The sequence below is a fragment of the Protobothrops mucrosquamatus genome, unplaced genomic scaffold, assembly GCF_001527695.2.
Source record: "Protobothrops mucrosquamatus isolate PMUCROS unplaced genomic scaffold, P.Mucros_1.0 scaffold370, whole genome shotgun sequence".
NCBI classification, from domain to species: domain Eukaryota; kingdom Metazoa; phylum Chordata; class Lepidosauria; order Squamata; family Viperidae; genus Protobothrops; species Protobothrops mucrosquamatus.
The window spans coordinates 724,866-745,420 of NW_015386704.1; the positions used below are offsets into that span (position 1 = coordinate 724,866).

General features: G+C 40.1%; 2 protein-coding genes across 2 annotated transcripts in view; both read left to right on the forward strand.

Moving 5' to 3' along the window:
* Window positions 1-13,778, forward strand: part of SLC27A1 (solute carrier family 27 member 1) — a 32,678-nt gene extending 18,900 nt beyond the window's left edge. Inside the window, exons 6-13 of the mRNA XM_015815723.1 lie at window positions 2,045-2,136; window positions 2,285-2,394; window positions 4,646-4,855; window positions 6,423-6,549; window positions 8,147-8,284; window positions 9,934-10,098; window positions 11,259-11,405; window positions 13,471-13,778. Of these exons, the coding sequence (XP_015671209.1) occupies window positions 2,045-2,136; window positions 2,285-2,394; window positions 4,646-4,855; window positions 6,423-6,549; window positions 8,147-8,284; window positions 9,934-10,098; window positions 11,259-11,405; window positions 13,471-13,628 (1,147 nt within the window). The 3' untranslated portion in view covers window positions 13,629-13,778. The remainder of the gene's footprint in view (window positions 1-2,044; window positions 2,137-2,284; window positions 2,395-4,645; window positions 4,856-6,422; window positions 6,550-8,146; window positions 8,285-9,933; window positions 10,099-11,258; window positions 11,406-13,470) is intronic.
* A 3,951-nt stretch (window positions 13,779-17,729) lies between these two features.
* The window catches only part of PGLS (6-phosphogluconolactonase), a 7,092-nt gene continuing 4,266 nt past the window's right edge, over window positions 17,730-20,555 (forward strand). Inside the window, exons 1-2 of the mRNA XM_015815724.1 lie at window positions 17,730-18,032; window positions 20,044-20,167. Of these exons, the coding sequence (XP_015671210.1) occupies window positions 17,730-18,032; window positions 20,044-20,167 (427 nt within the window). The remainder of the gene's footprint in view (window positions 18,033-20,043; window positions 20,168-20,555) is intronic.

Consider the following 20,555-nt stretch of genomic DNA (forward strand, 5'->3'; position numbering starts at 1 on the left):
GTCTTCTGGAGTGTTGGCTATTCCTGCCAGCTTGGTGTCATCCGCAAATTTGATGAGTTCCCCATCTATCCCCTCATCCAAATCATTGATGTTGAAGAGCACTGGGCCTAGAACAGAGCCCTGGGGCACCCCACTACACATTTCCCTCCATGTAGATGCGGTTCCATTGAGGACCACATGCTGAGTATGGCCGGTCAGCCAGCTACGAATCCATCTGGTGGTGATGCTGTCGTAACCCACATTTTTCTATCTTATCGAGTAAGATTTTTCTATCTTATCGAGTAAGATTTTTCTATCTTATCGAGTACTCATTGGAAGTATAGCTGTTTCTTAGTCCAACTTTTTCACAGGTTTTTAAGGTGATAGAAAAAGTGGCAAGGATTATACATTCAGCAATATTCAACAATAATTTTAAAGGAACATTTCAAACCTCACATAAGCATGAGCACATCACCTCTATGCTATTCATTAATGCTGCAGCTTCCCCCCCCCCGGGCTTCTGCATAGACTTAAAAAAAATAGTGTGGCTGCTTTGAGAGTCATAATAATGATCACTCTCAAAATTTCTCCAAGAGCCTAAAAAAGAAGGATCAGCTTTAATGAATACTAGAGATGCTATGTTCACACGAAATCTAATTTTCCTAATCATTTCTGAAACATGCATCGCACTAATATGCAGCCATGAGCTCCTGAAGGAAAAATATATATATAAATGTAAAAAAATTGTTCACTCATAGTGGGGGACACTGGAGGATACAGGAAAAAACTGCAGTTGCATTGTAAAAGTACAACTGCAACTTTCTTGGGAAAGAGGCTTGATAGCGTTTGTTCTGTTCACAGGATCTGGTTCGGCTCTGTATTTCTTTACACAGAGAGGAACAGATAAGGGCTAATTGAACAAACAATAGCAAAGCAAATAGATGAAGAGTTAAAATGACAAAGAGAAGATTTAATTAAATAATAATTTAAGAGTTACTCATGAAGAAAGAGTTCTTTAAATCAACCTTTCCCCTCTACTTTGCAAAATCAGTTTGGATGACTTGAGAGCTAAAATAATCTTCCCATCGTCTTCGTGTAATTGAGTTGAGTGTACAGGTATTCTCAGTTAACAACCACTCATTTAGCGACCTTCCCTGCCAACTTCCCACAAGCAAAATCAATGGGAAAGCTAGTGAGGAAGGTCACAAGTCATTCTCCTAAGTCACGGGTGTCAAATTTGCAACGTCATGTGATGTGTCGCAACGTATCACGACTCTTTTTACATTGCCGGCAGTGGGGTGGGCGTGGCTTCGGTATGATGAAACCGGCCCACGTGCCGGCAGTTTGACACCCCTGTCCTAAGTCATTCCCGTTCCCATCACTTTTTCTCCCAGGAGAAGCCCCCAGGTAGTAGGGTGAGTGTGAGCCCTGGGTGGGCAGGTAACCATTTGCCCAGCCACATTTGTACTGTGCTGCCTGACCCCTGGCCTTGCAGCACATGCTGCAGCAGTGGACCCCCTCCTCCATCCTGCAGCACTCCATAACCTTCACGGGCCCCCGTTGGCCTGCTTGTGAGCCCCTTAAAGGAAGGCTTGTTGTTCCCTAAGGCTTGCAGCTTCCTGCCTGGTCCCTCATTGATTGCTTGTTGGAAACTGGCAGGAATTCACAAGTCCCAGTCAGGTGAGGTCCTCACTTAATGGCCCACAATCCTTATGATGACAAAACAACTTCCAAGATTTGCCACTGCTTAAGCGATGAAGTCACATGATCTCAATCTTTATGGCTGCATCACTTTAACAATGTAAATTCCAGACTCAGTTGCTGTTGTTAAGTGAGGACCTACAGTTTCTCCTGTATATCTTCCTGAGATGTATCCACGCACTGCAGTCTAGGTGCCAGCTGATCACACTGAGCACTGTCGTACTGCATTCCAGTACTTGTATCACTGGTTTTCTGCAAGATGAAACTGTCCTTTGATCCTAGAAGAATTTTCACAAATCTTGTGTGTTATCTAGTACCAATTAAGTGCAACTCTATTGATACCTATTTTTTTCTTTTATTGCAGATATTACCGAATTTCTGCTTTTGGTTATTACGCTTACAGAGTGACCCAAGATGACATAATCTATAACTGTCTACCACTGTACCACTCAGCAGGTAGGCTGGTATTATGGCTGCATGTTTTTAGGATGGAGGTTGGCTTGGGCATTACCAGGGGGCACTCTGCTAATGTTCCCCAGGGTTCCTGGCAAGCATGTCTCTGCTGACTGTCTCTGCTGACAGTCTCTCTCTTTCTGTCTCTTAGGGAACATCATGGGTATCGGCCAGTGTGTGGTTCATGGTCTGACGGTAGTGATTAAGAAGAAATTTTCTGCCAGTCGCTTCTGGGATGACTGTGTGAAATACAAGTGTACAGTAAGGAGATCTCTGAACTCTTGCTTGTAGGCACCACAGTTAGTAAGTGGGAGCAAATGCAACTTTGGGGAAGGCTGCTTGGCAAGACAGTCACACATTAAAAAGAAAAATAAAGAACCAAGAAAAGGCAACGGTAACGGGATGTGGGCAAACTGAGAAATTACCTTGCTTACAATATAGTGGTGTAGTTTTTCATAGCTGGCATCAATGAAGCAGTCATGTGCTTTCAGGCTGAATGGCTGTAACCTAGTTTTCTTTTGCCCTGACCAGCCACAGGTGCTGGCAAAATGTCAGGGCAAAAGAAAAGTAGACCATGGCCGTTCAGTTGGAAAGTTCATCACTGCCTTATAATATCTCACTTACAGTTCAATGTAATACTTTAATAGGTTACTCCCAAAACTTTTTTGTCCAGCTTCTAGCCAATTGGTGTCTCAACCAGATTCAGAAAGGCTGGAAGCAATAGCAACTGTGCGTGGAAGGGTAATCACTAGTCCATCATTGAATCACTGCTATTATGAAGCTTTCTTGTTTAGATAATTGCAGGAAGTGGAGTTGAGGCATAACCAGAAGTCATTTATTGTAAATGCTACTAAACCTATCCATTAAATGCAGCTGCCGCAGAAACAAATTAATGGACATGGACACTGGCAGAGTTAAAGGTCCAGAATCTCAGTAGATTATGGCCCAGGAGCAGATCAACAGGCCTCTCAGAAGCCATCAATTTCACAGCATCGAGAAATAACCTCTTCATTTTCTGTAATGGAGATGAACCTAGTTTTATCTGCTTTTCCTGGCTATATGTCATTAAGCTTTTGTTGTTGCTGTAGTTTGGGTAGCATACTTCACTCTGCAGACCTATTGGGAACTTACTTTTTTTTTTTTTTTTTGGCAAAAGAAGGTTTCAATAGGAAATCCCTTGATTTACTGGCCATCCTTTCATAAGTGTGGCCATTTTGGGTAACACAAGCTTAAAAAGTGAAAAAGTCAAATCTGCTTCCTCTCAGTATCTTGCAAGCCACCCTTCAAGGCACCAAACTGACTTTGTCTTTCCTGTGCTTTGAGGTTTGAAACAAAGAGTAACCTCTATTCTAGTACTTTAATCCTTTATTTACTCTTTATTTAATCTTTAATTACTCTGTGAATAGCCAAATTTAAACATGCTTTTTGGACAATAACCCAGTAAACAAAAAAAGCTTATATTAAAAGAGTGGCTGTTCTTGAGCAATTTGCTTTTTCTGATGTGTTGTTAAAAGATTGCCTTTAAGTAAGAAGCAGGAAACATTTCTTGCAGTTTAGAAAAGTTAGGATTCTTCCACATGTTGGAATCCAACTCTATTATGGCTGATTGTAGTAAACAGGGTTAATAATACTTTTTATTGTTCAATTAACTTGTGTGATTTATTTAAAAAGATTTATTTAGCTGCCCATCCTCTATAGCAGTGGTTCCCAACCTTTTCTATACCCCGCATCCCTAGAACGCTCCTGATATATTCTTGCACCGCTTACAAAAGTTCAAAATAACGGCAACAAATTATGCATATACACTATAATATTGAAAACCCAAGATTTTGCACCCCCTGGAATATTGTCTCGCACCCCCAGGGGGTACAAGCACCCTTGGTTGAGAACCCCTGCTCTATAGCATAATCCTTAACATTTCACTGTAGTAATAAAATAGTAAAAACATAAAAAGCATTTTTAAAAGTCTTCTTGGCATTCACATCAGCTTGTAATTATGTTGTGGTTTTCGAGTGGAGTATGCAAACATTTATACATTCATGTGAACATTTAGCAGTACTATTTTTTAATGATTCCATAGTCAACCATGTTATCTTTCATTAGTTATCTATGTATGAAGAGAAATTTAGTTTGGAAAATGTTTAAATAATACATGGTTGTATCGACAAATTCTGTCTCAGAAAAAGCATCTTTTCCTATTTCTAAAACAGTGGTTTCAATCTACGAGTTGCAACTATTTCATTAATACTTTTTAAACAGACGGCTGGTTTTGATTAATCACATTTAAAATGTTTCTAAGTATTCTAATTATATAAACAAATCAGCTTTAGAAACAAAACAGAACTATTGGCATTTTGCAAACGCAATTACTTTTTCATTTTAAGCCAGAAAAACTCCTTAAGCAAATTGGATCAAGATGCAGTGTACCTTGAATAAGTTGCATTGTTATCCAATTTCCTCAGGACTTTGCAAGGTTACTCTTTCAAATTGTGTCTTTCTTTTCTTTTCAAAGATCATCCAATATATCGGGGAGATTTGCAGATACCTGCTGAACCAACCAGTGCGGGAGGCAGAAAGGCAGCACCAGGTGCGGCTAGCTATTGGAAACGGCTTGAGGCTCACCATTTGGGAAGACTTCACACAGCGCTTCCGAATCAAACAGATTGGAGAATTCTATGGGGCTACTGAGTGTAACTGTAGCATTGCTAATGTAGATGGAAAGGTAAATTGAGAAGTTGTCTTTCTATACTTCGGATATATATATATATATATATATTTATCAAGCTCTGCATGCAAGGACGGGGCAACGTTTGCAAAATCTGTAGCATGTGGGCTTTCTCAGCTTCACTTTTGCAGCCTGGGAATGTGCCATTTTCTGCCTAGCTGCCCATCTGCAATGAGGGAGCGTACCCTTTAAGACCACTTGGCTGGATGTCAGATGCTACAGTGCTGTGACTATATGAAGGGAGACAGCTGGGTTTTTAAAGTCACTGAAGAAGTGATTGGATTAGTAGGCAAATCCCTTCACAGAGAAGGTCACTATTACTGTAGATATGATAACTATTTGTTGACTCTTGGCAGGTTCAGTTACTACCCTGAAGCAGTTACTACTGCTTGTTACCAGTTGCTAATAGCATTCTCTCTTTAATGCTGTGGGCTTTTATCAATGTTTGTTTAATTTACAGGCTACAAAAACTGGGGTTGCAGTAACATGTTGCAATATATTCTATCCCTTAAGACGAATGTTCCTGATTAGAAGTCTAGGAACCATGGAGATCATTTTTTTTCTCATGCCAGACCTTAAGTCTTTCCTGTGCTGTGCTATGGAGCACTAGAGACTTTAGCCTGCAGGTTTATTGGTACATAGAAAATGGAAAACAAAGTGTTCTTTTTTTTTGTCTTTCCCCAAATCCCTTTATAATACAAGGAGGAGAAAACGTCACTTTTTTGATGAATATTGTTCTCCTTCAAATTTACATCCCATTCCTGGATTTTAAATACAAATTGCCAAGAACCTGAGCAGGCTAACATGGGGCCCCAATGAGGGCATCCCATTCTGGAGATGGCTAGTAGATTAGATGGAGATTCCACTTCCACCCCTTTTACAACATTGGTTCTTTTTACCTACTTTGCTGTTAATGTTAATGCCCAGTGTTTTAATATTTTTAACCTTCTAATTGTATTATTTAAGATGTTCAATAGTGAGATGGGCAGCATATAAATTCAATAAATTAATGTATATGCTGCCCATCTCACTATTGAGCATCTGGGTGGTTTACAGCGTCATAAAAACAAAGGTACAAACTATTAAAACATTCAATATTAAAATGAACAGAGATGAAATGTTAAAAAAAAACACAATACTACTAGGTGAAGGCATAATCTTTTGCTAATCTACCTCCAACACGGAATGTCCCCATCAGAGCCACAGGCCAATTGGTAGAGCCAGGTTTTGAGGCTCTTGCAGAAGGCCAAGAGGGTAGGAGCAGATCTCACCTCAAGGGACCTGATGTTCCAGAAGACAGGAACCATGGCAGAAAAGTTCCTTCTCCTGGACTCTGCAGGCCAGAATTCCTTGACCGATGGGGTCTGCAGGATGCCCTTTTCTGCCAGCGCAAGTGGAATGGGCCAGTCCCAATGTTCTTGTTTGCTTGGTCCCCTCAAGTCAATCTCACCATTTTGTAGAGCTTGGAAATTCACAGAATATTTTCCTAGTAAATAAACCTCCTTAGAGAAATGTATGCAGCTTTTGGAGGCCTCCTTTGTTTTAATTTTTTTACTCTTGACAGGTGGGAGCCTGTGGCTTCCATAGCCGGATTTTGCCAAATGTATATCCTATCCGCTTGGTGAAAGTTAATGAGGATACCATGGAGCTAATACGTGGCACAAATGGACTTTGTATCTCCTGTCAACCAGGTAAGTAAGTCTGAAAATGCCTTAATTGTGACTTGGAGAATAGAGGTTCCTACACAATGCCAATTGTCCAGGAGTATCGCTGGTCTGGATATTGTTTATTATTATTGTGCCCAAATTAATCAAGGGCAGGAGAATTTACAGGACCGGAGAGGCGACTTTTTGATCTGCTTCTTAGGCAAATACAAGTAGTCCTTGCTGGACAATAGTAATTGGCACTGGAATTGCTCTCATCAAGTGATGTGGTTGTGAAGTGTGATGTCACATTAACACATCACTTAGTGAAGGCAGTTCCTGCACTTCTAGTGGCTATTATTAAGCAAGTTCCATACAGTTGTTAAGCATGACACCCCATGGTCACTGTTTGCAACCTCCTGCTGGCTTCTCCCATTGACTTTGCTTGTGAAGGTTGCGAATGGCAATTAATATTTGTGACCCCAGACACTGCAACATTGTTACTGCAAGCCACTCACTAAACTCCCAGATCATGATCCCATAATAGTTGTAATTTTGGTTGCTGAATGTTGTTAAACGAATGGTTGCTGAAGGTTGTTAAACGAGGACTATCTGTATGCCATTATAAAGACAGGAGATGAAAAAGCATCGATGTTCAAGAGTACAAAGCCTTTTGCCCATTCGCCATGAACAATATTTAATCGTGTTTTAAAACTATCTCCACAATCTGAATAGTTGAAAGGTGGCAGATAAGTAGGTAAGCAAATGTGTAAATGAAGTAAAGCAAATGACAAATGGAAACTTGTGAAATAACAAAGTTAATCACTGATATTTGAAGAGAAAAAAAAAAGAATTAAATATATATATATTTAAGAGAGGCCTAAAGAAGACAGGCTGAGTAGACATGGAAAACACAGTATCATATAGAAAGGATAAAAGCAATTAAATTAAGAAAAATACTAAAGAAAAGGTTACGATACATAGCCAGCGATTCAGCTTAGCAAATTAGTTAATTACAGGTTATATATGTCATCTGTACTTTGATTTACAGATTACAGATACTCATGAATTTTGTTTGGGCTGCATTTGAAGTAGATGGGTCTTGATTTGAATTTCCTTGACCAATTGAGATTCAGAATATAACTTTCTTTTTAGTTCTTTTTTTTGGGGGGGAGAGGGGAGCTCAAAAGCAACCATTACAAGAGAATGTACTTTAGGGGCAAGACACATTTAGAAATATATATTTAGGAGAGGATGAGTTTGAAAATACAAATACACAATCCTTTTAAAAAATCTTACTTTATAATGGAATCAAATAACATTTTATATTGAGTATGCACTTTTAAAAAAATCCAGCATTTATTTCAGTCCTGCAATTTTCAGCTAGAGTATTGCTGCAGAAGACTTAAAGATGCGTTAGGATAGTAAGAGACAAAATTTAAATGAAATGACTATTCGGTAAGATTCTTAATCAGATCAGTTATAGAACTGCTAGATGAAAAGAAGTAAATTGTAATATTTGTGTCTCAATTTTTGTTGCAATGTTGTGCCTAAGGTAATAGCAAATATAAAGAATCCATCCAGGTATCCATAATGCTGTAACACAGAATATATTATTTTTTTTTTAAATTCTTCCTTTATTTAGGAGAACCCGGACTTCTTGTGGGCAGGATAAACCAAGAAGACCCCTTGCGGAGATTTGATGGCTATGTCAATCAGAATGCAACTAACAAGAAAATAGCTTATAATGTCTTCCAAAAAGGAGATCAGGCTTATCTTACAGGTATTCTTCATGCAGTTGTCTTGGTCCCTTTGTGTTCTAGAAGGATAATTTTGTAATTTTGAATTATTCATATATTATAGTCAAACTTACAAAATTATGTAGTACAGTGATGGCGAACCTTTTAGAGACCGAGTGCCCAAACCGCAACCCAAAACCCACTTATTTATCGCAAAGTGCCAGGGCCGCATCAGCATTGTGGTGCCCTCAGGGGGGCAGCGGGGGGCATGGCCTACTGGGTGGGTGTGGCTGTGGTGGGCATGGCTTCAGTGGGCGTGGCCACCTTGATGTTGCTCATGGGGGGGACGCCTGTGGGGGCTGGGCAGGATTGGGGGAGATCCAGGGGGTCTTGTGGGTGGGGTGGTGGGCAGGAGGCTTTTCCTGCAGAGTGGGGTAGGGGTGCCATTGCTGCAGGGCAAGGCGAGGCAGGAGCGGCTGCTGCCTGACACCATCGGCCCCCGCACACAGAGGCCAGCGAGTGCATGGGAGAGTGCTCTCTACTACCTCTACTCCAGCTTGCTAGCCAGCCGCTTCGCCTTTGTGCTGGGTGGGGCTGTTGCTCTGGGCACCGGCAGCAGCCTAATGGACCTGTGCAAGATGCTGGTGGCATTGGCAGGTGTGCCCACAGAGAAGGCTCTGAGTGCCGCCTCTGGCACGCATGCCATAGGTTCGCCATCACTGATGTAGTATCTAAGTTCCTCAGAAATTAAAGACATATTCAGATATTTGAAATTCTTCCTTAAGCATAGACCTGTGGTCGTATTTAGAAGAAATAATATCTGAACCTGAATAAAATCACTTAATGCTACGATGAATCCAAAGTTGTTGCTTCTTATGCATGATGATTCAGGGAAGCAGTATTTTGTAAACATCCCAATACTGTTTGTTCACTTACTTTAACTTAAAACCATTGACAATGGCTTAAAAGCACAATGCAGTGCAAATAAAACACTTTTATTGCCTAAGTTTATTTATCAACATTATTGATTTTGCTCTGTTTGGGGATGAATAGAATTACTTTCCAGTATGGATGGAGGTTGTTCTTCTACAAGGAGTTTCTTGATTTGGTTCTGGCCATCATTCCTGGGAGATAGTTTAGGTATAATGTGGATGGTCTTTCTCTCCCATTTACCGAACCATTTTTCCATGTTTGTTCTTGATCCATGTGTTGTATCGGTAATTGGGAAACAATATGCTTATTGTATTCTAGTCCTCATTTGTTGAAGGGGGCGCGATGGCTCAGCGGTTAAAGATACTGAGCTTTTCAACTGGAAAGCTGACAGCCCGTGTTCGAGACCCAAGCGCCGCGCAATGGGGCGAGCTCCCGTTCTTGCCCCAGTTCCTGCCCTCCTAGCAGTTTGAAAGCATGCAAATGAATAGGCTCACAGGTATCACTATGGTGGGAAGGTAACAGTATATTCCGTGCTCTTTTGGCATATAGCCATGCTGGTCACATGACCACAGAAAATGTCTTGGACAATGCTGGCTCCCCCAGGGAAGAAATGGAGATGAGCACCGCGCTCTAGAGTTGGACACAACTGGACAGAGAAACGTTTACCTTTACCCTCATTGGTTGAACTCCCAGCTGGAAGATACAGTTTGGCAGAAGCACAGGCTTCGCGATACATACTGAAATCCTATTCTTCCTGCAGGAGATGTCCTAGTGATGGATGATCTCGGCTATATGTACTTCAAAGACCGCAGTGGGGATACATTCCGCTGGCGTGGGGAGAACGTTTCCACCACAGAAGTTGAGGGAATCCTCAGCCATATTCTCAGCAAGACAGATGTGGCCGTTTATGGGGTAGAGGTACCAGGTAATTTAGAATTTAAAAACTCAGCAAGCAAGTCTGTCAAGTTCAAAATCAGTGGATACTGTTGGGTTTGGAGATGGGAGATACTGTATAATAAAAAACAACAAAGGCAGCTCAAAACATACACCTATCGTAACACTGAAAATCATTAATTTATATGTATGTAAGGGCTGAAAAAATCTGGAACAGTAGCCATAGAGTAATAGAGAGTTAAGGGTACAAGCTGTTACGACGACAGATATATTGCAGGAAGTCCAGTTATTTTCCAGTGGTATTCATTCTGAGACTTAAGCAAAAGCAGCTGTCTGAACAGATGTAAAACAGGCAAAAATGACCCTTAGTAGAATGAGAAGTTGATCCTCTTCTGTTTAATGGCAAGGTGTTTTACTTTGCTGTGTCAACAGCATCTATTGCTCCTTGAGATGCCTCTTCTGTGTTAGCTCACTTGTTTGAACAAATAGTTATTACTTTTGGTCTTAGAGCAAAAAGCAACATAGAGGATTTGTTTGTTTTGTTTTGCAAAGTTGCTTCAACCTTCCACATGGAGAATGTATGACAGGAAACAGCTTAGGTGAATTATTTGATGTAATTGGCTGAGTTATTATACATTTATCCCACTTTCTAGCCACTGAGTCTCATCATATAAATTAAATATTAGTGCACTGCGCTAATGGGGAACAGGTGCCATGCACAAATGGAAGACCCAGAATCTTCTGTGGTGGTTTACCAAGTAAGAACTTTGGTAAGAGAATACAAAAGGGAAGTGAGGCAGGAAAAAGAGGGTGAAGAAACAAGTTGCAATAAATATTTGCAGCCTATTAAAATCATTTGATATATGGTTGCTGCAATAGCTGGCTGGTGTTAGTCAAATAGGTCTTCCTGTTGCAGTCACAGATCCACTGACAAATGGAAGAGAGTTATTTAGAAAAAGGAGAAAAGCAAAGTCCCTCCAGTGCTTATTCTCTGCAGCTAGGCTCTTTAGCTGTGGAGCTGGGGTGCACATCTGGATTGGATCTCCAGCTGTGCATTAGTTGGCTGCCAATGGCTTCTTTGTGAAAATGTACCTGTTAGAGTGGGCAGTCGTTATCATTTTGCTTTATGCTGGTCTGTGACCATAATAAAAATTTGATATAATTTTGCTTATTTCCTTTTTTCAATTTTAGGAGTAGAAGGCAAGGCTGGAATGGCAGCTATTGCTGACCCAAAAGCAAAACTGAATCCTAACATTCTGTATTTGGAGATACAGAAAGCATTACCTCCATATGCACGGCCTATCTTCCTCCGATTTCTGCCACAGGTTGACACCACAGGTAATACAGACTGAAAAAGGTGCCTAAGTTTAAATTAAAGGACCAAGGTGGGATATATAATAGATACTAAAAAGGTTTAATAGAGTATTTATTTTTATTAAATCTATTTGCTGTCCATGTCGCCACAAGGTGATTCTGGGTGGTTTACAATATTAAAAGTGATAAAATCATAATAAGAATACAAAATTATAATTAAAAGATGGGAGGGGAGGGAGCAAGATGAGGGGAGGGAGAGGGGGGATCTATTATTATTCTATTATTACCACCGTAGCTATCTTTTAGCATGTGTTTTATGGCCAACCTTTCTCTTTTACTTCTAAACATTAATTGTTTTGCTCTGTACCTGTCTTTGAAATAAACCTTGAAGGAAGTCAGAAACGTGTGTTCCAAAGTAGATAACTTCCTACTTTACTAGATAGTCTGGTGATATCAGAGATGGAGTATTTTCCTTGATTGGACAAAGCACTAGACTCCACAAAGAGGTTGTCTTTCAATTATCTTCCATATTCTTTTAAACTGAAGGTGGTACTCTAGACATATGAGAGGGAAAAAAGGAGAGTCTGCCTAACAATATTCAGATAGAACGTCCAGATTATCTGATCTGCAGTGAACATGAAACGTGCCCTGATATTCAAGAGCAGGTTTAGCTAATCTTTGTGTGTGTGAATGTCACGTTCCTGTATTCCCTCCATTTCTTAATAAACTCAGACATTTGGTTTAATTGTTTTTTTTAAAGGAATTGTAAGGGCTTGTCCACATGAAAGATCATGCAATTACATAGTCACCTTTTGTGAACTGGCATTAGGTTTGTTGTTCTGGGCTTTGGACGAGAAGATTCAAAGCACTTTTGATTTTTTGAGAGCTGGGATGAAGGGAGGGCAAAAAACTCCTCAGTTAGACAAACAAGGGTATGAGCTCACTGTCTGATGGCAGCATTTCATAATTCTTTGACTGGGAATCTCTTGGAAGAGGAGGTCCACCAGTGAGATTTAAGTTATCCTCCAGTTTCTAACAAATAACTTTGTGCAGTCTAAACAAGCATTCCCTTTCTTTCTTTGCTAAAGTAACTGATCTAAAGTAACTGTACAAACAGACATTATTTTATTTTGGAGATAAACATTAAAAACATGAATCGTTTGTTATGTATGAGATGGGAGTTCTCCAACCAAATACACCCCAGCTTCTTTGTAAGAATGGCTATGGGCCTATAGTCCAAACCAGTCCTTTTCAGTTGTACTGTAGTGGCCAAATGACTAAGATACCGCATTTTGCATTGCAGATGTTCATCTCCTTTTCCCAACCCTTCTTTTTTAATTCCTCTTCTTAGCAGGAGAAAAACCTTTGTCAGGAGGTAGTCATTCTTACCTCACAGAAGTAATCTTCCTCTGAATTTTGCTCAGTTTTGAGTTGTGACTGGAATTCACAGCGATATGTTTTGATAATGAACCCTGGTGGCTCAGCAGTTAGAATGCAGTATTGCAAGCTGACTCTGCCCAGAGCCTGGTGTTTGATTCTGACGAGGCTCAAGGTTGACTCAGCCTTCCAAATTTGGCAAAATGAGGGCCCAGATTGTTGGGGGCAATATGCAGACATTGTAAACAGCTCAGATAGTGCTGTAAAGCATTATGGGTGGTACATAAGTCTTAAGTGCTATTCCTATAGCCTTGTTTTTCAAATAAAACATCTTCAGTCTGATCCTTGTCTTTGTACTAAGTGCTACTCCTTGCTTCAGAATGGGACAAAACTCGCCACAGCCAAGTCTCTACGGCCACCTTGCCGCGGGACAATTCACTAAGTACAAAAGTTAAATTAATTTCAGTGGAACCGTGGCCAATAATAATCATAATAAAAAGAAAGTCAATCCAGAAATGCAAAAGTTACAATAATTTCAATGAAAGCGTGGACACCTGTAAAAGCAACTGAATGAAACAATTAATTTAGCATTGAATTGTCCCTCAGCAAGTTGGCTGTGGCGAGTTGTCCTAGAGCTAGACCTCCCTTGCCTTGCCTCTTTTTGCATGTCATTGTCAACAATCTGTTTCTGTCTTCTTTCTTTTTCCACTAGGCACTTTCAAGATTCAGAAGACCCGTTTACAAAGGGAAGGCTACAATCCACACCAGATGTCGGATCGGTTATACTTTTTGGATGTGAAACTTGGCAAGTACCTACCAATAGATGAGTGCATTTTTGAGAGGATCCAAACTGGAAAAATGTCTCTTTGATTTAATTGGTGAGAAGACGCATAAAGATCCTGATGTCGAAAGGTCTTGTTTTGGTAGAGAAATAGACTTGAATAAATAAGCAAAACAAGATTTTAATATGCAACAGGGAAAAACCCCACTATGATGTGAGAGCAAGATGGTTTTCCTTCCTTCCTTTTTTTTTTTTTAAAAAAAAAAGCACATTAACCATTTCCAGAACTCTTTTTGTATTGTTCAATTTTTAGAAAGGCCTTTTTCTTCCTTAATAACTATTGTGATAGGGAATTCCATATGAAAATGAGAATGATTTCTGATCTGCATTATTAAATGTCCTCAATATGCCAGGGATGACTAAACCTGTTGTAGCAAAACTGATCAAATTATTTTCTTCTGTGTTAGTTGGCTATATTTCATTGTTAAAACAGAGAATAATTGTTTGGGATAAAGACTTCAGTTGCTTTAGACTTTTCAGGTTCCAAACATACAAATTTAGAGTTCCTCCCATTGTTTCTTTGTAACTTTATTTGTAGCTTTAAGGAACTGACTGTCAAAATGCAACAGTTTTATGTGTAGAAACTTGATGTTGAATAGAAAAACCAGAAACAGAACTAATCAGATGAAATAACAGTATTATTTTTTTAAAACGATATATAAGTATATTGAAAATAAGTTGGTTCGGAAACTCTTCTTGAAATGTTCTCTGGATGCTCTTTTAGCAGAAGGATATTGTGGTACTTCAAATTCCACTTACCTACAGCATATCAATTGGCCGTTACAGACTATACCCTGTGGGAAAATAATTGATGTATGTTCTTTTAATCTATTTTAAATCATCTTATTTAAAACGAACGTTAGTTTGGAGGAATGGGATATTTCAAATAATTATTTGACTGCTCCAGAATCTTGAAAAAAACAGTTCCATTAAACCCTGAAAGGAGTGGATGTCTGATGCTGTTCAGTCTTTGGACTTACTCATTTCTTGTGACCAGCATAGGAAGCATGTCAGCTCATCAAAGACCATTTGCAACACATTTCTCACACTGATCTTCCAGCAATATCTGATTTGGACATTCATAACTTTGCTTCATTAGTGCCATTTGGGTAGATGGCACTAAGAATTTGTATAAAGACGATACAAATGGACTGCTTGAATTTTGACTGCCTGCCTGTTCAAAGAAGCTGTAATTCTTGGGACACAGTGATATGGAAATATTCTGTTACCAATGTATACACTACTGGCCTGATATATGATTGTGAATAAAATGTTTCAGGTACCCTGAATCACTTAAGATCAAATTAATTTTCCTTGATATTTTTCTCTTTGGCAGAAATAGAATTTCATCTAAGAGTATTTTACAAAGACATGTACAGAACAATGTTATTTTATATTTCTGAGTACTGTACGCCAAGTATTGTTCTAGCCAGGCAATTGATAAATAAGTTTAGAAGCCATGGGAGTCATCTGTTTCCCTTTTTTAATTAATTATAAGACCCAGAATGTGCCTTTTCCAACTTCTCTTCAGAACGAGTTAAAACAAGTTAACAATTTTGTTATGAACATAAGATGTATTAGTTGTTGCATAAATAAACATTACCTACAGCTAACTGATCTGATCTGGAGAAAAAGATTTGTTTAAAAAAGCAAACAAAAACTAATTTTGCGCCTGGTTTTGCGAATCATGCATTGTCTAACTGAATTTTTTGAAGCAATGTTACATTTTGTTATTGGAGTCACTATTGCCAAAACATAACACTGATTTGAGAAAAACCTTATAAGAATAAAGAACCTTAAAAGAACTCATTTCTGCGTTATGTGCATATCTATTCTGTTAATGAAAATGTTCCGTGTGTTTGTCATTTCATGTTCAAGTGTCTGCTGTTTGTTCTGTCAGTTTTATTAACCTGGCCAAACGGTACTAGCCAAGCAAAAAAGTCACCACTCAGTATAGCTCTTATGTCTCCCTAGTTTGCATAAAAATATAAATTTAGTAAAGGATTTACCTCAAGCCATACAGTAGGTCATTGATACAGGGATGGGCAATAAAACTATTTTCTTGCCAGCCCAATCCATGTTGCAATCCCAAAGGCAAGATGCCCATCTCCAAATTAATGTTTTGTTCCAAGAAATATAACTTGTACAAGGGGTTGACCCAAAGCAAACATCACAGCTCTGAAGTCAGACTTCACATCTACTTTCAGAAGCTTTTGGTTGGGAGCTAAATAGCCCCCACTTCTTGGAAGTAAACTTTCTTGGAACACAAGAAGCCTTGCTTCCAAATAAAAATAGACATGACTGTAACGTAAGCTGTACCTTTGCAAAACATATCACTCTTCCGTCAAACTGGATCTTCTATAGTCTTTCTACCCAGTAAGCATTCGTGTCTATTCTAGACTTCCCTCAAGAGACTGATTTGATTGAAATGATGTTGCATTTTTCTGAGCCGCTCAAGTCCCATTGATCTCAATTATTTTGTTAAATCTGGTTCTAACATTGCTTTAATGTTAATTTAATTTACCACACTTAGAGACATAAAATCTCTTTCCCCCCCTCCGCCCGCTTATCTTGAGAGCAAAGGCCTATCATTTCAAGTAGACACAACCACACTTAACAATTTTCAATCCTAGCCAAATGGGGATCTGAGGGCCACAAAAACAGATAAGTTACTAGTTGTCTACTTCAGTGTATATGTTTATGTATAGGATTCTGTGTAACTTGAAACTTATAAAACCTTTGAACTATAATTTTAAAAGTCTTTTCCCAATCCTTCTCAACATAGTGTGTTTCTCCAAAATGTACCTATCTTGTTTAGGGACAGTTTGTTTTTCTTTTCTCTTTTTATTCCCAGGGCATTTACAAGTATGTTTCCTATTCAATCCAAGTAATATGGCAATATCTAATCTCTGAAGTTTGTTAACTGGAGGCAAACTCTAACTAAACAAAATGGCACAGCTAATTTGCATTTCACCTCAGTATGGTTTTGCGGTATGCTAACTTTGCTTGCTCAGGAAATGTATGCTTTCTTCTACTAAACATGTCAACTTCACATCAGAGTCACCCTAAATTTTCTGTGCTGCCTGATGAGGCTGTTATTATGGAACTGCTGTTTCAAACACAGGCTATATACATTGCCCATTTACGAAGATTAAGTAAACTAGTTTACTCAACCCAGTTTTGGATTTTACCAATATCCTGAACCATAAACAGATGACAAGCTAAAATTTAACAACACAATAGGCTTGAAGATAAATTTCAGAAGATACTAGAGCCTTCAAAATCATAGCCTGATGTTTCTTGTTATGATAAATTATTCCTAATGAAATGGCTTTAATAATTAATTCAGTCAGTCTGAGTTAAAAGCTAGCTACAAGATAATCTTAAAAAAAAAAAACCCTTCAAAATTTTGATTTTGAATAGCTGGTGCCCAAAGTGACAATATTTGGAAAATGCTAGTGTTTCTATTCGACCCGGTTAATCAAAGACCTGAACGTTACCAAATTAAAATAAGAAAACCCTCCTACCAATTCCAGGACATTGGCTTTGGTGCAATGGTTAAGGTGTTGGCCAGTAAAGACAGGCCCACCTAGGTTCAGGCCCAATTTGGGGCCACCTGTCAGCCCTATTCAACCTTACAGAGTTCTCAGGAAAGCTAAGAGAGAGAGTCTTATTATAAACCTTATGAAATAAATCCCCCTTTCTTACCGTCTTTGCCTTTCATCCTTGATTTCCCGCCCCACATTAGACCTCTAATGAAGAAAACTCAAAGGAACTCCAATATGGCCTCAACTTTAATCCACTATTTCATTTCGTAATGCAGCCAAACGAAACTCTTTGGGTCCATTGCAACTTCTATTTTCGTGTTCTCTGCAGTATGTAAGAATTCCGCCTGCCAATAAATATAGGGGGAGTGCCGGCTTCACGGGCTTCCGGTGGCTTCTTGCATATGTTTCCGCCGCTTTTGCCCTTTAACTCCTCCTTCAAAGAAGAGCGTTTCCGCCCGCGTGCCATTGACGACTGCGGTCGCTTCCGCCCGGGCTTGCTCGCCTGCTCACCATGGGTCCCTCTCGGCTTCGCTGCCGGGTTTTTTCGTTCCTCCTCTCAGCTGCCGCCTCACCTCACTCGCCATGCCCGGCTCTTCGGTGCCACGGCGCGCTCCGGCCGCTGCAGCGTCGCCGCCTCCCCAAATCTCGGTCTTCCCTTCGCCGCAGGAGCTGGGCTCGGCGCTGGCCCAGCTGGTAGCGCAGCGGGAAGCTCAGTCCGGCCCGGGTGGGCGCTTCTCCCTGGGCCTGTCAGGTGGAAGCCTAGTGCGGATCTTGGCTCAGGAGCTGCCCGCGGCCGCTGCCTGCCCTGCCCGGTGGCTCCTGGCCTTCGTGGACGAGCGGCGGGTCCCGCTGAACGACCCCGAGAGCAACTTCGGTGCCTACAAGGTGTCTCTCCAGGAGGGGCGAGGGGGGCCTCAAGGAGGGTCGGGGTGGGTGCTGGGGCTGATCCCTGGGGCGGGGCGGTGGGGGGGGCGTGTTTCCTTGGCCGCGGCTCTTCTTCCCGGCCAGGAAGGCTGGGCGTGAACTCCCTCGGGTGATGCCGGTAAACCTGAGACTGCAGGAGGGATGGGCTGGTGGCTGCTTTAGGCTTTGATCTTCCATTTTTTTCCACCTGCAGTCCCCGCGGATTGCGATACCTGTCCACACTGCTTCACACACACCCCCCCAAAAAAAATAACTCTTTTTTTTCCCCTTTGGTGCTGCAAACGCCTTGCGGAGCCAGACTGAAATCTCCTTTGTTCAGCATCCTATCTGTGACGCCCCCCCTCAGCAACCATATTTGCTGCTTTTCGCTACAAAAAGCTGGAGCAGATTAATATGAGCCTGTGTCGTTTCATACCCTAAAACCCAAGCCATGCGTGGAGCTGTATGAAATCTGCCTGTGAATCTGTATTGGAAAACAAGTGTCTGTAGCTTGTTGCTTAATTTTTTTTAGGGTGGGATGACTTCCGTTTGTCTGCCTGGGCCACTTCTTCTTTTTAAGTAAAAACTCTGTAGTTTGCTTATGGGTATTAAATTTACATAGCAGGAATACCTGTTTAAACTATAGCAATTTAGTGTATGGATGCTCACATTAAAAATGTGCATATTTAATATTAGGTTGCAATCTAAACAGCCTAGAATCTTTTTGTCAGACGGGGATTCAATTGACTGTCAAACATATTGATCAATGGGCAGATGGTGTGTTAGTTTACATTCTGTCTACTTTTGTGGAAAAGTAAGAAATCATTCCTGTTCTTTTGTAATCTAACAATTGGACCAAATCATTTGCCGAAGGAGAAACTCCCAGATTCTGGAAGATTTACCTTGTCCTCCCGTAACCTCAATACTCCAGGTGTAAATGAGCTCTGTTTAGGAATACAGGTAGTCCTCTACTTATGACTACAGTTGAGCCCAAAATTTCTTTTGTTAAGCAAGCATTTGTTAAGTGAATTTTGCCCTATTTTACAACCTTTCTTGCCACAGTTAAGTGAATCACTGCAGTTGTTAAGTGAGAAACATGGTTGCTAAGTGAATCTGGCTTCCCCATTGACTTTATTTGTCAGAAGGTTACAAAAGATGATCACATCACCCAGAACACTGCAACCATCATAAATATGAGTCAGTTGCCAAGTATCTGAAATTTGATCATGTGACTATGCTGTAACGGTTGTAAATGTGAAAAATGGTCATAAGTCACTTTTTAGTGCCTTTGTAATTTCTAACGGTCACTAAGTGAACTGTTGTAAGTCAAAGACTGCCTGTAATGACCATGACAAAGTTACCTTTTTTTTTCTTGATAGGAGTCTTATATCTTTAACTGCTACATGGAAGATCACAGTTGCACAAGGGAAATATATGCTAGCGTGGAAATACAGCAATGGAAAGTTCATTTGTGGGGTGTTTATTTTCTTATTTTTATTACACGAGTAAGAATCATGGCACTTACAAGCAGGAGGAAAAAAACAATCAAACCCAAGTTGCACGGAGCTTACAATTATAGCGAAAAAAGAAAGCGAAATAGGAAGAAGTGCATGTCATAGATTTGATTTCATAGATTTGATCCTGCTCTTATTCTGCCAGAGGAAACAGATTCTATGAGATTGCATAGAATGGAAATTTATCCCCTATCTATTTCATCCGATTTCAATCCCTGCAACATTCTTTTCCCATTCTTAAAGGGTCCTTCTGTTCACTAGGATGGTTTTTGGGGAGTATAATGATAATGCAGTAGATGCCTTCTATTCCCCTCCCCCCTCAATTTGTCCTCCTAAACAGCAACCTCTCCTTTCTATGAGAGTCTCATCTCAATTCCAACCTGTTTTTTGTGTCTGTGTGAAAGCAGAGCAAAAAATATAAGTAAGCATGACCATAGTTACTTTTGTCATTCTGTAATACGATTTGTACTTTCTTTCAGACATACCTCCTTTCTAAAATTGCTATACCTGATGACCAAATAGTTGTTATCAATCCTTCGCTATCTGTAGAAGAGGCAGCGGCAGATTATGCTGAAAAGCTGAAAAAGGTACGGCTGGGAGTTGGTGTATTTTTATTTGCCACAGATGGTCAGATTTTCTTGCAGGGCGCTAGTAACTTAAAGGCAAAGTACAGTGGTTGGAAATGAGATTAAATCCTAACTGGATTTTTTTTTCTCAAGAATTCCCTATTTTCAGTAGCTCCTCCTGGTTTGATCTGCTGTTTTGCCGTTCAGTACTGATAAAAGTTCTCCAATGTTTGACAAAATGCTGATGAGCCACTAACTTTGAATATAAGTTCATGACACAGTTTTGAGCCCAGACCTGTAACAGGCCTGCTCATTGTAAATTTCTGGCTGATGTCCTTTCAAAGGCCTTGGACAAACTGAACAGTTACTGGCAAGCTGATCAATGTAGATTAAAATGAAAGTATGATGAATGCAGTTATTACAAC